Consider the following 16240-nt stretch of genomic DNA (forward strand, 5'->3'; position numbering starts at 1 on the left):
ACCCCCGAGCAGTAGTTCTGGCAGGAGAGCTCTTGTTTTCTGAGCAGCAGGTCTCAACCGCGGCTGGAAATACTCAGTAAACCGTGTCATCGGGGCTTTGCGGTTCCGCTCGTGGAGCACAGGCAGAGTAGAGGCAGGAGGACTGTAGGGGCCCAGGTGTTCAGGAGGGTAAGCGAGCGCGGCTTCCACTCCAAGTCACCAGCTGCGTCCCCGCTAACAGGAGGCTCAGCCCGGCCTCCGAAGCTTAGACGACAGGCACTGGGCTCGCCTCTCCGGCTGTGGAAGTCCTAGATGGCCCGGGGTGACTCGCTCTTCTGGAGAACGCACTCGGCCTCTCCATCGGCACGGCGGGCTCCCCTCGCACGGGTCGTTACGGAGCCGGCTGCTTGCCTTAAGCCTCCCGAGCCCACCTGTGCCACCTCCAGTCTTTCCCTGTGCAGGCTCGTCCCCTCTCCGCCTCCAGGGGCGGAGGAGTCGGGGCCCGGCTCTGGACCAGGCTTTGGCGGGAGGGAATGTCGCAGCGGCCGGTTTGATCCCTCCGGACCACTCAGCCTTTCTCCGATCGGCGCGAAGGCCGTCTCGCTTTCCTACCCCTATGCTCGCTGGAGTGGCAGTTTTTATTTCCTTCGAGAACTTTTCCTTTGCATCCGCGGCCAGGCTCCCTGTCTGGGGTCAGAGGCCAAGCTGTCGGCCTCTCTCGCCTTCCACATGCCTTCCTCTCCGCACTCACTTCCAGCTTTGATGTAAAGCGAGAGACGCGGCTCTTCCTTCACCAGACACCACTTAGCGACCACCGCAGGCTTCTCTAACTGGCCGAATTCCAACACTGTTGTGTCTCAGGGACCAGGGAGGCCCGAGGAGAGGGGGAGGGAGGGGGAACGGCCGGTGTGGGGAGCCGTCGGGACGCACAGGACATTGATGAAGTTCATGGTCTTCCGTGGGCGTGGTTCGCCGTGGCCGGAAGCCACTGCAACAGGAACACCGAAGATCACGGCTCACAGACGACCGTAATGACCCAAACAATGAGTAAAGTTTTGAAATGTTGGGAGAATTACCAAAGTGTGACCCAGAGACACGTAGTGAGCAAGTGTGGTTGGAAAAATGGCGCCCACAGAGGTGCTGGCAGCAGGGTGCCAGGAGCCTTCCGTCTGTGAGGAGCGCGGCGTCTCTGCAGGACAAGACGCCCGCCTGCTGGGAAGGCGGCTGGGTGAGCTTTGCGCTCAGGGACCCCCCATCCCTGTGGGTATGTGTGGGACCCGCTCCGGCCACGGCCCAGGCGTGTGGTCAGCACCTTGGACGCGTGCTTCTTCCTTCATGGCCATGGTTTGCTCTTAGCGTGGCTCTTTCTCGTTAGCGGTGACGCCGTGTGCAGGCCCTCCATCCTTTGAAATGGCGGATGCTTGCCTTACGGCCAGCACATGGTCGCGTCTGGTCCCCAGGGCCCATGAAAGGAAGGTTTTTTTGTTTTTTGTTTTTTTTTAAATTTCATTTATTTATTTGACAGAGAGTGAGAGAGAACACAAGCAGGCAGAGCAGCAGGCAGAGGGAGAGGGAGAAACAGGCACCCTGCCAAGCAAGGAGCCCGACATGGGGTTTGATCCTAGGACCCTGGGATCATGACCCGAGCCGAAGGCAGTTGCCTAACCAACTAAGCCACCCAGGCACCCCGAGGAAGGTTTTTCTGCACACACGTGTGCGTGCCCTCAGGCCAGGCTCCTCGCGATGCTTGCTGAGTTCGGCTTGGCTCGTTCTGTCCCCTAAGGGCACATGAAAACCCCCACGGTGACCGTGGGTCCCCCCATAGCATGGTCGGGCTTCTGTCTGACCGGGTGCGCACAGACTTGGACTTGGTCCTGGCAGGCAGCCCGAGCCTCTGGTGCACAAGGAGCGCTCTGCCCTCGACCCCGTGGCTCCGGCCCAGCTCCGGCCGCTTCCTTCCCACTGGTGCGGCCACACTGTGTGCTTCCTCCTCGGTGGACCTAAAGGTCCCCTGTGTGTGCAGGATATTCCCTGGTGCAGAGCGTCTGCTCCAACAAGCCAGCACGCTGCATCCGCCGGGCTTGTGCGTGCGTCTGAGCCCGCAGCATCGTAAGAGCGGCCTCGGTGCCCACACACTTGGTGGGAAGACCGCAGAAGCAGTCTGTCCCGCAAGGAGTGCTGATCCCTTGGCTCAGTAGTGAAGCCGACTGTGCAGGGTGCTCCGGGGGCGTCTGCCGAGCTCCAGCAGCCTGGGTGGGTGTCCCCTCCTGCCACAGTCAGCATCACATCTTTGCCCCCTGAGTCGAGGCTGCGGGGTTCAGGGAGGCCAGCGGGTCCAGCCCCTTTCCTGTTGCTTCCGACCAGAGCTGTCCACACAGTGCTGGGGGCCGGCGCGGTCCTTGCTTGGCAGTGAGCCTGCGCGATGTTGCCCTCCTGTCCCTGGAGATTTCCTTCTCTCTTGGCGCTGGTGGGTAGAGGGCGTTTCATCTCCTTCCTGTCACCTGGCCCGTCGCCGCGGGTCCCGCACACACCGTCGAAGGCGTACTTGGCGCGTCTCTGATGTGTCAGGGCTCCTCCCACCGGCTGTGGGTTGTGCCTTCCATGCCTGCCGCTGCGTCCCTGCTGCTGGGTGCTGGTGCCGCTCCTGCCCCGTGGGCACCGGTGCGCTGACCGGCTGCAGAGAGGTGCTCGTGGGAGCCCCGGCCGGGTGCCGTGCCCCCTGCCAGGTTTGGGTGCAGCCTGGGAGCGGAGCTTCCGTCGGCGTAGGTGTGTTAGGCGCTGCTGGCCGCTCTAGGAAACAGGAGAGCTGGGGAGTGAGCTGCCTGACAGCGCAGGCCCTGGCCGAGGTTTGCGCTCACGGGGCTTTGCCATGTCCCGGCCTCCGTCCCGAATGGCGCTGCTGCCCACACCTTTCCCAGGCCAATCTCTGGTTTTTTGGCAGTGGACTCCGGGTATGGTTTGCAAGCAGGCCAGCGAGAGAGACCCTGCGGGCCCCTTGTCCTCGCTGTGGGCACGTGCGGAGGGCCCGGCAGGTGCCCCGCAGAAGGCAGGAGCCGGTGACCCCAGGCCGGCAGCATGGAAGGTGACTGCCAGGCTGTGTTGGCATCTTTCCTAACTGGGCCCTTTGCGGTTTCCGTCTGTCTTTGGAGTCGTGGCTTGACGGGTCCTCTTCTTGGGACACACTTCTGTTCTTTCCGTGTGTCTGTCTGCTCTGTTAAGTACACGGAGAGTGTGGGGCCCCGGGCGCATGGCCATCAGCGCGCTGCCCACTGAGCGTCCGTGCGGACGTGGGCCTCACCGGTCAGGGCGGTTGTATTCCTGGGGGCCAGGCCACTGCTCTGCCCTGGGGCCTGTGCTGTGTGGGGGCACCACGCAGCCTGCCCGCTCGGGGCTTCCCTTCCGGCCGCTAGCCGCGGCCGCACGTGTCGTCCTTAGGTGGCGGCTGCTGGTGGGCGTGTGCCCGCGAGGGACGTCCGGGGCAGCTGGGGAGTGTCTCACGTGAGCACGGCTGAGCTGTCCGCCCGCTGCCCGCCACCCGCAGCCCTGTGAGCGCAGGGCGACGCGGTCCTTGGCGTCCACCGTGTGCGCACCTGGGCTGCTGGGAGAGCCCGTTCCTGGGAGGCGCCCGCCCGCTGTGCCTTTGCTTGCGTGTTTTGAGAAGTTGAGCTGCCATTCTGTCCCTGCTTGGTCGATGTTTTCACACATCCTGGGTCTGAGTCCTCGCTGGAACGCGCACCGTGGGTCCTGTCCCCAGCCGATGGCTTGGCTTTTCACACTCCTGTCTCTTAAGGCATAGAAGTGTCCCGAATTTCCGTGGAGTCCGAATACGTTGGTTTTTTATGGTTAGGGGGTTTTGTGACTTAAGAAATTGTGTCTCCTCCAAGATCTGAGGACCCCGCGGGTTTGCACCCGGAGGCATTGTTTTCCGGTGCGCAGTTAGGGCTGGGACCTGCCGCGGGTCGGTCTCGTGCCGGGGGCGTGAGGTTGCGGTGAGGTTTCCGTTTCTCGGTGCGGAAGTCCAGGTTCCCGCCCATCAGCAAGGCCGTCCTTCCGCAGGATGCTGAACGGGTCCGTTTGTCCCCAGGGACCATACGTGGGACAGTCGGCCCCAGCCTGTGTTGGGACACCAGGGTCTGTCGTGTCTCTGGAACGGCGCTTTGTGGGTGGGCGTGTGCTGGGCCCGGCGCGTTCACCGAGGCTCTCTGCCTGTCCCCTTTCAGCCCGGTCTCGGCTTCTCTGGCTCCCTTGTGTGGCGAGTACGGCGGTCGGCTGTGGCTGTCCGCGGGGAGACTTGCCCAGAGTTTGGTCGGGATCAGCTGGTACAGGATGGCTCCGTTTCCTCAGAAACGTGGTCGCCCGTAGCTGCTGCCCCGTGGGCGGTCCCGTGGTCTGTGGCCCCTTCCCCATCTCGCGCACCGCTCATGTCCCGGCTCCGTGCGTGTTCCTGCCGTGTGCGTGTGGCTGCCGTCCCCGGCGCCGTGGGGCAGGGTGGTGACCGTGTGTGTTCTTGGCCGGCTCCTAACCTTGACGTGACAGTGGCCACGGGCATGTTGTCCGCAATCACGACGTTCGCATTTCGTCACATGTCCGTGTGGCCTGTTGAAGTACTGGTGCGGGTTTTCTTTTTATCTGGTTGCTGGGCTGAACTGCCCTGATTCTGTGGATGTGAGGCTCCCCTCGTGCTTCTGGGACAAGCCCCCTGGGGCCCCGGGGCGCCCTGTCCACTGTCTGTAAGGGCCCCAGCGTCCTCCTGGATGTGGGGGAGGACACGAAGCCGTCTGGGCCTTCAGTTTTCTTAAGTCTAGAGTCGGAGGGAGCAGCTTCTCGGATGCAACGCCTTTTCATTGGGTTTTACTGGGACCACTTCGGTTTTTCTCTTCCCCTTGTCGGATTTGGTAAGACGTCATTTTCAGACTCAGACTGTTGTCGGGGTCGCGGGTAAGACCTCGCCCTGGGCTCCGGGGCCTCCTGGCGCAGGAAGACCCTTCTCCGCTCCCAGCCGTGCTGGTCTGTGCTCCCCCCCCGTCCCCCTCAAGCGGTCTCGCTGGGGACCGCTCAGGCCGGCAGCTGTGCTCACCTCGGCAGAGCGTCCGCTCGTGCCTCTGTCCTGTTTGCTTCCTGCCCGGCTGGAGTCCTCACTCGCTCATTCCTGTCCTCTGCAGCTTCTCGGCTTGGCAGGTCTGGCCACCGTTCCAGGCCTTCTCGTGGTGGTGTTTGCGGGACAGCGTGGATGGCCGCGGGCTCTGCGCAGCCGGGACCCTCAGGCTCAGAGACGGCGCTTTCTCCTTTTCATTCCGTGGCCTTCTTCACGCTTGGTTTTAAACGACCTCTGGTCCCCCAGCGCAGTTGCCGGACCGGGCCCTGGAGCGCGCCCTTGACCAGCGTCCCTGGTGCCGGTGTCTCCCGCGGCCCGGCTGCCGGGCGGCTGCTTGTCCCGGGGCTGCGAGCCGCCTCGCCGTCCTCAGCCTCCTCCCGCCCTCGACTCTCCCTGGGCACATCCGAGCTGTCCTGGCCGTGGATTGGGGCGATCCCTCATCTTTGCCCCACGTTAGGCTGTCCGGGCTCCCGGGCCTTGGCACTGGTGCCCCAGCCTGCTGTGCTGCCGCATCCCTCCCTTCCCCGTGCTGTGCTCCTTAGAGGCTGGTTCCTGAGACCGGCAGGCGGGGGCTGCGCCACGACCGGCAGAGCTGTGGGGAGGGGGTCACGCTCCTCCCGCGAGTGTGGCGCTGGCCCAGCGGCCTCGCTGCCCACCTCCCTTCTGCCCCACCGTGTGCGCCCGTGTCCGTGCCCTTAGCTCTGCTCCGCAGGACCGGGGTTCCTCCCCGTGGCCTCCCGCTGTCCTCCTGCTGTGTCCTTGTCATTCGGATGACCCTCCTGCAGGAGTCTGCGCCGCCGGTCTGCAGGGAGAGGCCTCTGAGGCGGCTGCGAGCCTCCCTGGGGACCCCGCCGGCAGCCGTTCCTCCTCCGCCCCCGAGCCCAGTGGCAAGGTCTTGATCTGTGTCTGCCCGGCCCTTCGGCCCTTCGCTTGGTTTTGAGTTCTGGTTTGTTTTGAAGTAGGCCCCACCCCGGCGTGGGGCTGGACTCGCGATGCTGAGACGGAGACCTGAGCCGAGGTCAGGGGTCAACACTCCACTGACGGAGCCACCAAGAAGCCCCTAAGTTTGAGTTTTATCTTATTTTTTATTTTTTTAGAACAATTAGAAAAAAAACATTTTTCTTTACTTATTTGAGAGAGAGTGAGAGGAAGATCACAGGGGCAGCGGGAGAGGGAGAAGCAGGTCCCCGCCGAGCAGGAGCCTGATGTGCGGCTAGACCCCGGGACCCCGGGACCGTGACCTGAGCCGAAGGCAGACGCTCAACGCCTGAGCCCCCCAGGCGCCTGCTCCTGACACACGTGTGTGGAACGGCATCTTCCTGACACTCGGGAGGCCGACAGGGGCTTTGGAAGCGTTTTCTGTTACCGGCGGCTTGTGGGGCCCGGAGTTTCTCTGCTTTCGTTGCCTTTTCCCATGAAGTCGCTGATTCTGTGTCCCTCTCACGTCTGCAAATAGGCTTCTGTGGCAGGTGCCCCCGGAGCCGGTCAGAGGAGTCACTGTGACGCGTGGCCTTGCTGGGGCCCCATCATGTCCACGGCACTGGCCTGACCGTGGGGCCTGGCTGGTGTCACCAAGGTCCTCCTGGCCTGGGGTGTTGTGGGGGCCTGTCCTGTGGACGGAGGGCCCGAGACTCGAGCGGTTCTGCCCGAGACCCATCTTCTGCGTGTTCCTGGGGCGCTTTCCCGGCCCTGGCCCTGCCCTGCGCTCATTTTGCTGCCCTCGCCATTGCCGCGGGCCCGGGGGGTGCTGTTCAGCCAGTGGCGCGAGTGGAAAGGGGGGCCTAGTTTCCAGACTGCCAGGGTTGAAGGCAGCCGCGTGCCGGCGTGCTCGCTTTTACCGTTCCCGTGTGGGGAGGAGGCCCAAGGAGGATGGGGTCCGGCAGGAGTTTCTATTGTTGACATGGTCGCGCGCCCAGAAGCGCGTGGCCCGGGAGACTCCAGTTTGCCTGCTGGGCTTGCTGACCCCACACACAGCAGACTCTGACCGAGGGGGTGCCTGGCGGGGCGGGGGCACTGCTGACGGGAGCGGGGTCTCTTTTGGGGTGATGAAATAGTCTGAATTGCGCTGAATATGCAAAAACCGCTTTTTTAAAGATTCTGTTTGAGAGGTAGAGGGTGCAGGCGCGTGCACGAGCAGCAGGGGTCGGGGGGGGGCAGACTCTGCCCCGCAGGGAGCCTGACACAGGCCTCCACCCCAGGACCCCGGGACCATGACCTGAGCTGAAGGCAGACGATCAACCAGCTGAGCCCCCAGGCGCCCCTAACAACACTGAGTCGTGTCCCTAGAGCGGGTGGGTTGTAACAGAGTGTGGGCTGCACCCAGTGAAGATGTTATGAGGTGACTTCCTGCAGTAATTCTGAGCCCTCAGGCCACCAGGGAGCGCCGCTTTGTTCCAAGAACTCCTAGGCCAGTGGGGAGCCTGTGCTGGGCCCCTTTCTGTCCAGTCAGGGCCGTGGCTGTAGGGATGGTGACCCCCACCCGTGTCAGCTTAGCCAACGGGAGGCCTCCAGGCTGGCCGGGGTGCTCTGCCAGGAAGGGCGCTGACCATGCGGTCCCCCGGCTGCCGGTCCCTTGGGGCGCTGGCTCCCCAGGTGCCTGTGGCCGGTGGGCGCTGTTCGCCGTGCGTGTGGGGCGGGCAGGCCGGACCTCGGGAGTGGAGAAGGCCCACAGCCGCCACCTTCCCCAGCCTGCTGTCCTTGTCAGAGAGCACGAGCCTGCTGCTTTCCCGGGCCCAGCTCAGGGGGCCCTTGCCCGGACAGCATCGATCTGGGGAGCCTGTGTGCCGGGGTCCAGTGTGGTAGCTGGGAGTGCGGTGTAGACGGGTGCTTACAGTGCAGCTCTTGGGGTGCTCTGACGTGGGTGTCTGGCTTCCTGGTTCTGTGCCGCGGGGCACGTGGCCTGCGGTGACCCTCCTGTCCACACACAGACTTCTGTGTCCCCCTCCTGTCCACACACACACGACTTCTGTGTCCCCCGTCTCCCAGCTTCTGGGATGCGCTTACCCAGGACCGGGCGTGTGCACATCAAGTCTCGGCGTCCACTCGCGTCCCAGCAGCCCCTTCCCACCTCGAATCTGCCAGGTGCTGCGCCCGCCCTTGGGGCCCCAGCGGGCTGGAGCCGCAGCTCTTGGGGTGGGGGTTGGCGTGGGGGTGCCGGCCAGGACGCACACAGGGCCCCGCTGGGAGGGCTGGGGCCACGACCCAGGCTCCCGGGTGCCGGAGCAGGAGGCCGGCCCTCAGCCGGGGGGCCATGGCCGTCCAGCCATGTTGTCCGTCCCTGTCTGTGCGGAGCACGTGGCGATACTCAGTGGCGAGGAGTGGCTTCCGGCTGGCTGACACGCGGCCCTCTGCCGGCCCCGGAGCCGCCGGGGTGAGGAGGGCGTGGAAGTCGTGGGTCCCGGTGCCCGCACACGAGGCTTGGGCCCCACGAGAAGTGGACCTGACGCCACAGAAGGGCGCGAGCCGGTGTACGTCTCTGGTGCCGGGAGCCAGTGGTAACGTCTCGTGTTGTGTCCTAGGGAGACGCCAGATCCACCACCTGGGGAGCCAGCTGCAGCTCAACCAGCACTGCCTGGACACAGCCTTCAACTTCTTCAAGATGGCCGTGAGCAAGCACTTGACCCGCGGCCGCAGGATGGCACACGTGATCGCGGCCTGCCTCTACCTGGTGTGCCGCACCGAGGGCACCCCACGTATCCTTTGCCTCGGGCTCCTCGTGTGGGACGGCTCTGCGCGGGTCCCCCCGCCTGGGCTCAGTTGCCACCGTGACCTGCTGTCTGTGCTCTTCTGGCCCTGGGGACAGACTGCCACGTTGGATTTCGTGGCCCCTCGCTGGCTGGGAACGGGGCAGCCAGGTGCCCGGCCCCCGTGGCCATTGGGGAGGGCAGGAGCACTCTGCCTGAGACTGGCCGCTGTCCCGCTGTCCTCCCGCCCCCCACCGTCCGCCGGCCCTTCTAGGAGAGGACGGGGGTCTGATCCACCGTTGCGGATGGGCTGCCGGCCCTCTTGCACAGACCTGGCAGGCCGTCCCGTGTGCCCCCCCGGGAGAACCTCTGGGGCTTTCTCGCCCTTCGCCCGGGGCCCCTCCCCCTCTGCACCTGCCCTGTTTTCTGCCGTCCCCTGGGTTCCATTCACCTCTCTGACACGGGCCCTGCTCCGGGCCCCGTGTCCTTGTTCTGCATAGCACAGCCTCCAGCGGTTTCCTGCAGGTGGTTTCCGCCTGTGCTCTCGGGGCCGGGCCGGTGGACCCCAGGCTGCACTGGTTTCCAGGATGTGGACAGCGGTGCCCACTCCTCTGTCCAGCAGCTGGGCGCCCTGACCCTTGGGCCTGCGTCTGTGGTGACTGTGCTGTTCTCCGGAGGCCCTTGCTCCCCAAGCTGTGCAGCCAGAGTCCCCGACGTGGCGTCTTCAGCTGCTCGTGTTTCCTCCCTGGGCGTCACTGTGGCTCACAGCGCGGCCGCCGGCTGCCTTCCCGTGTGCTCCCTCCGCGCTCCCACTTCCCTTCCACGGCAGGGCAGTCCGTCTCCCGCCACGTCTTCACTTCTGCTCCCACACTTGCACCCGGAGGAGCTCTGTGTCCTCTGAGCGCTGCATCTTGGTGATGTCCTGTTCTGGGGCCACAGCCGCCCTCTGGGTGCCTCTCGCGGCATCTGTGTCCCCCTCACAGGCTGTCCTCACTGGCCGTGGCTCTTGTAGGTACATGTGGGCCACTGGAAGGGTCCTGGTAGCAGGGTGCGTGGTTCGAAGTGTTGGCTGCCCTTCCGGTTGGGCAGTTCTCGGTACGAGAATCTTTCATTAAAGTGTAAGATTTGGGAAACCTAGGATCTGAGCACAGAGTACCTGACGCAGGTGAACGCTGGAAGCAGGCGTGGGCTTCGGGTTCCGGTCACCGCATCCGCCAGATGCCGCCGCTACCTGGACGCACCTGTCTTGCCTCTGCTGTGCTCTGTCCCCCCCAATCCCGTGTGTGGTGTGGATGTCCCTGAGCGGGTGCACGAAGCTTGAGACTGAGCTGGCGCTGCCCAAGTTCCCAGGAGTGCTGGGGAACTGGACGCAGTGTGCAGGCCAGGCTCTGGAATCTGGCCGGAGGGCAGGGGCTCAGAGCAGATGCTCCCATGGGAGAAGTAGGTGTAGACAAGCCACCCAGCTCTCTGGCCACGGGGGGAGGTGTGCTGTGCCTTGTGGGCTGCGGTGGGAGGGAGAGGGCATGTTCCCTGTGGGGGACCCTTTCTCACTACGGCAGAGTTCCCCCTCGGCCTCCTAAGAAGTGCCCTCAGACACACTGGGCCACGGTGCCCATGGCAGCACCGTCACTGTCACCCGAAGGGGCGGCTGGACAGGGGCCAGGCCCAGAAGGGTCTTGCTGTCTAGCCCACTGTCCCTGGACAGAAGCATCAGGGGGCAGCCACACAGCCCTGTTGTTGCTGGGCGGGCCCACGTGCACCCGTGGGAGGGTCCTCGCTGCCACCGGAGCCTGTGGCATTCACGGATCCTGCCGAGCTGTCGGTAGGCCTGAGCTTGGAAGCTGTGTGTGTGGGGAGGCCGCCGTCCCCTGCGACTGGTCACCAACCCCGGGGGCCTGAGTGGGAGGGACAGATGTGCCCGGCACACCACTGCCTGCAGCCCTCCTGCTCCAGGCTGGCACACGTCAGGGGTGGCCGGTGTCACTGGGTCCCAGGAAGTTGCAGATTCAAAGACCACGCAACTGATGTGTTGGCCGCCTGGGGGCTTCTGACCTCTGGGGGCTGCTGGCCAGCATGTCCGTCCTGCCCTGACCGGTGTGTGTGGCTGTGTCTGGGGTCGAGGTCCGGGCCAGGTGTCTGTGCGGCGAGTAGTCTCCCCGCCAGCTGCGGCCATCATGGTGGGCCCTCCCTGGGGCTGAACTCTGGCCACGGGCCGCCTTCGCATCTGGTCCTTTACGGCTCATGTGTGCACTTGTTTTTCTGCCCGGCTCGTAGAAACGCTCTTGTGGGGTCCCTTCCAGAAGCTTTTAGTTTTACGGGTTCCCTGGGAATTCGGGGCTTCCGAGGGGTGGGCTTTGCTGCGCTCCCAGGTGCCCCTTCCTCGGGTGTCTGCGCCGTCCTCAGCCTCTGTTCTCGGGAAGCTTTTGAACCAGATTGTCGATTCCTCTGAGAAACCGTGCGAGATGTTTGGGTCGGGTTTACGGACCCACGTGTGGGGGTGGAAAGTGATTTGCTGTTAGCAACGCCGAGGCTTCCCGCCAGTGACCATCGCGGCTGCCTCCCGCTGCCCCCGCTTGCGGCTGTGTTGCTGCTGACGCGGGGCCTCTGCCGTGCTGGGTTAGCTCGGTCCCCAGCGTGCGCTCCGCACGATCGCAGACGGCCTCTCGCGGACGCACACAAGCGCGGTCCGGTTTCCCACACGGATGTCACGTTCGATACGACGAGTCAGTTGTCAGTCCTGCTGTCTGAATGTCGGGATCTCGCTGCCTCGGCAATGGCGCGGCCGCTGCGGTGCGTCCCTCCCCGCCTGTGTCCCGTCGCCGTGTCCTTGCCCGTCTGCACGCCCATGTGGCTGCGTGGTGTGTGCTGGGAATGGCGCTGTCCACGCCCGGTGTGCAAGGCCACGGGCTCCGGCCGGTGCCCTTCATCGGCCGGAGCTCGTGTCCTCTGTCCTGTTGCCGAGGGCTCTTGTCAGGACGGGCGTGGGTCTCGGCGTCTGGACCGTCACGCGGGCTCCAGCCCTCCGCTGCCGCTGTGGTGAGCCGCGCTGACCTCCAGACGCGGAAGCAGCCTTGGCCGCGCTGTGTCCCCCCTGCTGGTGCTGCCGGCGTGTGTGCCGGTGTCTAGTGGGGCTCGTGCGGTCGGCCTGTGCTCCGGTCACAGCCTTGTCGAGGCCACACGGCACCCGTGGGCTGGGGACCGTCGGCACCGTTTCTTCTTCCACGGCTGGGCCTTCAGCGTTGTCCTTGTGCGAGTGTCGTAACTGCCGACTCTCCCTCGGCCACGGGGACGGCAGCACGTGGGCCCGGGCCTGTTGTGTCAGCTCTGCACGGCTTCATCTTGTCCACGCGGCACAGACCCTGCATGTTGACAGAGCCCTCGTCCCTGCTGGCACCTGCTGCCACGGGGGACACTGCCGGCTTTAGGAGTTTCTTTTCTGGGTGATGGCTTTATGGAGATGAAGCGCACATTCCGCACAGCTGACCCGGTAGAGCCCACGGCACCGCGGGGCCCTTGCCATGTCGCCTGGGAGACAGCCGCAGCCCGCGGTCCATACCTCCCCGAGGGTCCGTCCCTCCCTGCGGTCCGTCCCTCTGCGATCTGTCCGTCTCCGTGGGTCTGTCCATCTCTGCGCTCCGGTTGTGTCCACAGGTCCGTCCGACTCCGTGGTCTGTCCTGGGTGAGGCAGGGAGCTGCAGGCCGGCCTTCTGGCTGTGGGAGGCTCGCGTGTGGATGCAGCCTGCATGTCCGAGGGTACGTCCCTGGGTATGGAGAAGCTGCTCAGAGGCAGGTGCGTGGTCAGTGCGACAGGAAGCTGCGGCCTCTGTTCCATGGCGGCCCAGCCAGCAGGTGCTTGGGTTGGGGAGGCCCCCGCCTCTGGCAGCGTTGGGAGCTGTGGGGGGCGTCTTGTCTGCGTTTCCAGGGTAGCTCCCGAGGGCGAGTTGTTCTCACGCGCGTGGGAGCTCCGTGCTTCTCCTCCACGTGTCTGCTCGAGACTTTCAGCGGTTACTTGGCCTTTATTTTATGATAATCGTCCGAACAGACTTCATGTTTTAGAGCAGTTCCAGGTTAGAGGCAAGACCGGTGCAGCCTCCCCCGCGTCCCCGACCCCACACACACCGCGTCCCAGCCCCCACCCACGTCAGCACACTGTGCCTGTCCTGTCTCACCCCTGCCTGTCACATCAGGCGGAGGCCTCACTGCCTCGAGGGTCCCCTGTACTCCCCTGTCCATCCCTGGGTCCCACCCCACCCCGACCTGACCCCCCGGTAGCCCCGACACGTCGACCATCCCTGGAGCTCTGCCTCCGGGCTTGCTGCGTCTTGCGCATCTGTCCCGACACCGCGGGTTCCCGCTCGCTCCTGCGGGACGGCGCCTGTGACTCCCCGGCTGGCTCTTATCTCTGCACGTGGTCCCAACACCCCCCCAACAGCTGGCACCCTGTCATCTGGTGGTGACCCTACTGCCCGAGGGCACGCCTTCGGAGACGGCGAGAAGCAAGCCTGCCCCTCAGTCCAGGCCCTGCGAGGTGGTGGTGGGGTGTCCGGGACCTCGTGGGGCTGTGGCATCGGGGGACTCTTTCTTCCTCTGTGCGTGGACCCAGGGTCTCCCTCCCGACATGTGGTCTACTCTGGTCTCTCTCTGTTACCGTCTCAAAGCCACAGCAGAAAGTGAGTGATGGGACGTTTCAGCACACTTGACCGGGTGCCTTCCTCGGCAGCCGATGTCCTGGGTTTTGTGTGGGTTCCAGGTCACGGAGGACATGATCTGGTTAGTCTTTAATCATCTGCTCAAGAGTGAGGACAGGTTCCATGCCAGAGTGCCCACAGCTGTCCCCTCAAACGCCAGCACCGTGGAGGTGCCGCCAGCCGCCAAAGGGGACTAGCTATGTGTCTGTCCCCCAGAGCCACACGTCGTGGCCCCGTGCAGCGCCTGGCAGGCTCTCAGTAGCTACCGAGGGATGGAGTGAGTGTCCCGGGCTCCTGGGCTGTGTCCATGGGGGACAGGGGTGCTCCGCAAAGGGTGAAAGGGTGACTTCGCCGGTCCCGGGGCGTGGTTCCCAGGCTCTGGTCGCCTGCCGCCGGCCCCTCACCTGTCCGGGGAGACCCAGCGCTGAGCCTGGATTCGTAACAAGGTGCTGTGGCCGGGGGTGGGTCTGCGCCTCGGGAAGCGGCAGGGTCCTGGAGCCCGTGGGCTCGAGTGCAGACGTTCCTTGACCCCCGCCACAGACATGCTCCTCGACCTCAGCGACCTGCTCCAGGTATCCAGGCTTCCCTCCTGAGCCCCTTTCCCGTGGGGGGCGGGGGCTGCGCCCCACAGCCCGGAGGCCGGTCCTCAGAACAGAGGACACACCGGGGTGGGGGGCAGTCAACACGGGGTCACCGTGCTGTCCTGGGGGCCGGGCGACCTTGGTCTCCGAAGCAGCGGAAAGGCCCTGGAGAACGTGGTCCGAGGGAAGGAAGATGCTTTAGCAGAAACAGAGCACTGAAACGCGGGTTTCTTCGGCGGTAGAAAAGCCCACGTTGTGTCTACGTGGGGACCCTGTGTGGCACCAGGAAAGCATATTCCGTTGCTTCCCCCGTTTCCGAACTACTGAAGATGATAGAAGGACCTAGCATGGGGCCGCCTGTGTGGACGGGAGGCTCATGGGGGCGGGGTCAGCGGGGTTCTGCATCCCGTCCCTGGGGGCAGCGCTGGGGCAGGCGGGGGGATCACTCCCCAGAGGGCTCGGAAAGAGCAGGGGGCACGGAAAACAGGCGCGACCGCCGTGTGAGGGTGTGTGGGACCCACAGAGATCCCATGCCCTCGAGGAAGGCTTGGTCAGGTGCCGGTGCCCCACACGCCACAGGGCCTCGCGCTGACGGAGCTGGCCTTCTGCGTAACCAGAGGCTGCCCGTGTGCGTGTGCTAACGGCACCTCCTGGGAGTCCTGCTGAAGCAGCTGCGACCTGTCGGACGCGGGAGCCCAGCACTCCTCGCGCTGTGCCCCTTCCTGGGCTTCCCAGCAAGGACGGAGGGAGGCTGGCGTGGGGCTCCCAAGGGCTGACACAGGCTCAGAGTTCAGTTCCCACTGAGCACCCCCTGGAGGAACTGGGGGATCCTGACCCCCCACGAACTTGTGGCCGGCACAGGGGCACTCGGCTGTCTTCGTGCAGAGCCCATCTGCCCGGTGGACAAAGACTGGCCAGCCACAGCGAGCTGTGACCAGCCGCCTCCACGGAGCTGAGCCATAAACCCAGCGAGGGGTCCTCAGCGTCCGTGTCACTGTTTCTAACGTAGAGAGCCCTTCCCTGTCGCATCCGGGTCTCCGTCTGCCTGGGCCAGGGTCAGGGAGGTGGGAGATGGGAAGGGGCGGTGGGTCAGGGTGGTTCTGCTGCGGTGGGGAGGGGCAGGTGAGTGCCACCCTGGTCCCAACGGGCATGAGGCTAGGAGGGTGCAGGAGCTCGGGGTGCCGCTAGGAGACGCTTCCACACGCGCACACACCGACAGGCTCACTGCGCGGGCACCCCAGTGGGCAGGCCGGGCCAGACTCCTTTCAGAAGGCAAGCTCTGGGAGCCCCCAGCCCTGGGAAGGGGGCTTGGAGAAGGCGGCCTGGATGTGGAGTGCCGCGTCCCCCACCCCTCCGTCTTCTCCGCAGGCACCGGTCTCTGCTGCCTGGGAGCCCCTGGCGGGCGCTCTTGGCTCTTCTTCCTGGTCTTTTCTGGTAGCTTCCTGGGCACGAGGCTCAGGGGCCCTCATTCAGGAGCTCACAGGCCAGCCTTGATGGGGCAGAGGAACTCTGTGGGGAGACCAGCGGCAGGGGACCGGGGCCAGGGCCAGGACACTGAGGCCTGCAAGCCCCAGGGGCAGGGGCAGGGGCCAGGCCTCTCTCCAGCTTGGGCTGAAGGGGCTAAGCCCAGGCTTTTCCCAACTGTGCGCCTCATCCACACGGAACAGCTTCTCCCATGCCTGCCATCAAACACGGCTCAGAAGCCCCTTACCCACAGGCCCCCTGCCAGGCCTTCATGCGGCCCGGGACTGCATGAAACCCCAGGCTGGCCATGCTGGTGGTCTGCACCCCAGAATCCTAGATCCCGTGTCCACCTGCCAGGAACCTGGCCAGGCGGTGGACTCCACAGCAGCTTCGTGCTTGATGGGAGCAGCTGGGGGCAGGTCAGCCCCTGAGACCTGCAGAGAGCCTCAGCCGGGAGCAGGTCCACAGGGACACAGACAAGGATCCCAACAAGGGGCCGAGGCCACGGCCCGCAGGGAACACGCAGGGGTGCACACCGGTGTGAATTACAGTGAACTTGGGGCGCACCCACCGCTCTCAGCGGCTTCTCTTACCAATGCAGTCATTGTGGAGACAGGGGTAGCAGGGATCGGGAGGCGGGTGGGCGTGGGGACCGGGGTGGGCGTGGGGACCGGGGTGGGCGTGGGGACGGGGGCAGGCAGGAGCACCAGCAGCTCTGACGGGGATCTGTCGGACTGAACGGAGAGGGAA

General features: G+C 65.0%; 1 protein-coding gene across 7 annotated transcripts in view; it reads left to right on the forward strand.

Annotated features, from left to right (window-relative positions):
- Positions 1–16240, forward strand: part of BRF1 (BRF1 general transcription factor IIIB subunit) — a 44222-nt gene that overhangs the window by 7061 nt on the left and 20921 nt on the right. For 4 of the 7 annotated variants that reach the window (XM_082737329.1, XM_082737330.1, XM_082737332.1 and 1 more), the window contains exons 3-4: positions 8593–8766; positions 13986–14017. The exons of 2 other annotated variants lie outside the window; for them this stretch is intronic. In XM_082737329.1, the coding sequence (XP_082593455.1) occupies positions 8593–8766; positions 13986–14017 (206 nt within the window). Of the gene's footprint in view, positions 1–8592; positions 8767–12413; positions 12511–13985; positions 14018–16240 lie in introns of those variants that run through there. One more of the 7 variants, XM_082737331.1, reaches the window with a different exon arrangement.

Source organism: Mustela nivalis (genome assembly GCF_964662115.1).
Source record: "Mustela nivalis genome assembly, chromosome: 6".
In the NCBI taxonomy this organism is placed as follows: domain Eukaryota; kingdom Metazoa; phylum Chordata; class Mammalia; order Carnivora; family Mustelidae; genus Mustela; species Mustela nivalis.